This window comes from Triticum dicoccoides, chromosome 5B, assembly GCF_002162155.2.
Source record: "Triticum dicoccoides isolate Atlit2015 ecotype Zavitan chromosome 5B, WEW_v2.0, whole genome shotgun sequence".
In the NCBI taxonomy this organism is placed as follows: domain Eukaryota; kingdom Viridiplantae; phylum Streptophyta; class Magnoliopsida; order Poales; family Poaceae; genus Triticum; species Triticum dicoccoides.
In genome coordinates this window covers 37,967,047-37,968,947 of record NC_041389.1, presented here as the reverse complement: position 1 = coordinate 37,968,947, position 1,901 = coordinate 37,967,047, and the positions used below count along the sequence as shown (strand labels likewise).

The 1,901-nt window shown below is 42.4% G+C and overlaps 1 protein-coding gene across 1 annotated transcript; it reads right to left on the bottom strand.

The window, feature by feature from the left end:
• Positions 1-478: 478 nt before the first annotated feature.
• LOC119305099 (acidic leucine-rich nuclear phosphoprotein 32 family member B-like) lies at positions 479-1,901 on the bottom strand. The gene is made up of 3 exons (XM_037581713.1): positions 1,739-1,901; positions 1,148-1,204; positions 479-1,045 (listed from the first exon to the last, which is right to left on the bottom strand). The coding sequence occupies exons 1-3, from the start codon at positions 1,884-1,886 to the stop codon at positions 708-710; spliced, it is 543 nt and encodes a 180-aa protein (XP_037437610.1). The 5' UTR covers positions 1,887-1,901; the 3' UTR covers positions 479-707.

Here is a 1,901-nt window from a genome sequence, read left to right as displayed (position 1 = left end):
CTATATCTGGGCCGCCTAGTCCATCCTATTTTTTTTTCTTTAATTCTTTTGTAATATTTTACTTGCTTTTTGCTGGGCTATAGTATATGTATATACTTCATCATGTGCCCACCCCTCGCCTGGGCCGGCCGTCGCCCTGTCGCCCATGCCCCAGGGCGGCCCTGAGGCCTTAGACGCTGTGGTTTTGTCTCTAGTTCTCCCTACTGCACTGAACTCTATTGTTGTGGTTGTAGGTGGTAGCACATTTTCACCCCGTAGCGAGAGCTTTGATGGCGGATTCTTGGTTGAGCAATTAATGGAAAGGGGTTGTCCCTGTTGGAAAAAGGGAAAACAAGTTTGTTTCTTTGGAAATCAGCAAGTCTATTGGAATCAAATAGTTCGTGGAACATAGACATAGTACATCGTAATAAGAATGTTTACTCTGCAAGTGCAGAGCATCATTATTAACTCTCTTGGGTTGTTTATTCAGGACAGAATGTGTGAAGCGCATAATTACTCAACAAATGAAATGTCCCCAAATTACAATGTTTCACTAGCATACTTTAGACAGAAACATAGTGGTACACAGACATACATAAATTGGCATGCGTACGTGCATGCAGGGTTCAAGTACAAACATAACAGACTTAGTCTATAGCTGCCCAGAAGATGCATAAGACTTCTTATTACCAGCAAATCATCTACCATGTCTTAAGCACAACTTGGAGTTAGCTGAGGTCCTCGCCATTGCCATCGTCAGTCTGATCGCCATCATCGTCGTCAGTCTGATCCTCCTTTTTCTTGTCACCGTCACCGTTTCCGTTTGCCTCCTCCTCCTGCTCCTCATCCTCATTGTCAGCCTCCTCTTCATCCTCCTCCTCCTCATCCTCATTGTCAGCCTCCTCTTCATCATCATCCTCCTCCTCCTCTTCATTGTCAGCCTCCTCCTTGTCAGTCTCCTCCTCGGGGTCTATCGAGAAGGGGTTGTCTGTCGAGAAAGTGGTCACCCTGCTACTAGTGTCTTCATCCTCCACCACGTTATCTGTCATGTTCAGTGTTACAATCCCTGCAGGTAGCACACAGTATAGAGACCAAAATTAATTCGCAAGTCCACTCAAAGATAAGAAAATTGCAACTAGAGATAACAAACACGACGCGCCGTACGTACACTCATCGTCCCAAGAGGTAGGTTGCACGTTCTCAAGCCGCCGGTTTTCCAGCTCTTCTGCATGGTAGAAAGATTTGTATGCACATCAAATGCATTGTTAAGCTCTCCTAATATGAAAATTGTGTAATCAAGAAAAATATATTGACTGGATTTGTGTGTAGCAAGTCCAAACATTTTTTTAGGAACTAGTGAATAGAGAAGATCAAATCGTTTCCTATATACGAGGCCATGCATTATCGGACACAAATAGCATATTAATTCTGGTCAACTACAAAGTGAGCTTGGAACGTGAATAGCTCAAAAAAGTTTGTTTTTCCGGTTCTTCAAAAAGAAAACGTCCAAAAAACATAAATCAAGATTGTACACATGACCAAGTATTATATTTAGTCTTTAAATCTGTGCAAAGTTATGCATTCCATGGCCATATGGGAAAAGAAAGAGGGAATCAAAGTACAAAATGCTGCTATTCAGCCACTCTATCTTGTCTTTCTTGTGAAGAGAACACAAACTTATCAAGCATGTTTCCTCACGAAGAATTGCAGGCACGTAGTTATGCAAGAAACGTAATCAAAGAAGAAATATCTCACTTACCAGCGGTCAGCACACGTTTCTTGCTCTTTTTCTTGCCTTGATTGTTTCCACCGGATGAACCGTCACTGTCCATTTTGTTCTTCTTCTCTTGGCTTTTTCCCCTCTTCAACTTTAGTGTTGTAATGTATGTGCAGTGCGGAGTCCCCATTCTCTATCCTTTTAT

Bases quoted from the DNA above. Each gene is read 5' to 3' on its own strand.
- LOC119305099 (XM_037581713.1), bottom strand. From the start codon at position 1,886: ATGGGGACTCCGCACTGCACATACATTACAACACTAAAGTTGAAGAGG. The intron at 1,205-1,738 runs GTAAGTGAGATA...TCTACCATGCAG, and splicing joins GAAACGTGTGCTGACCGCTG to AAGAGCTGGAAAACCGGCGG. The intron at 1,046-1,147 runs GTACGTACGGCG...TGCTACCTGCAG, and splicing joins TACCTCTTGGGACGATGAGT to GGATTGTAACACTGAACATG.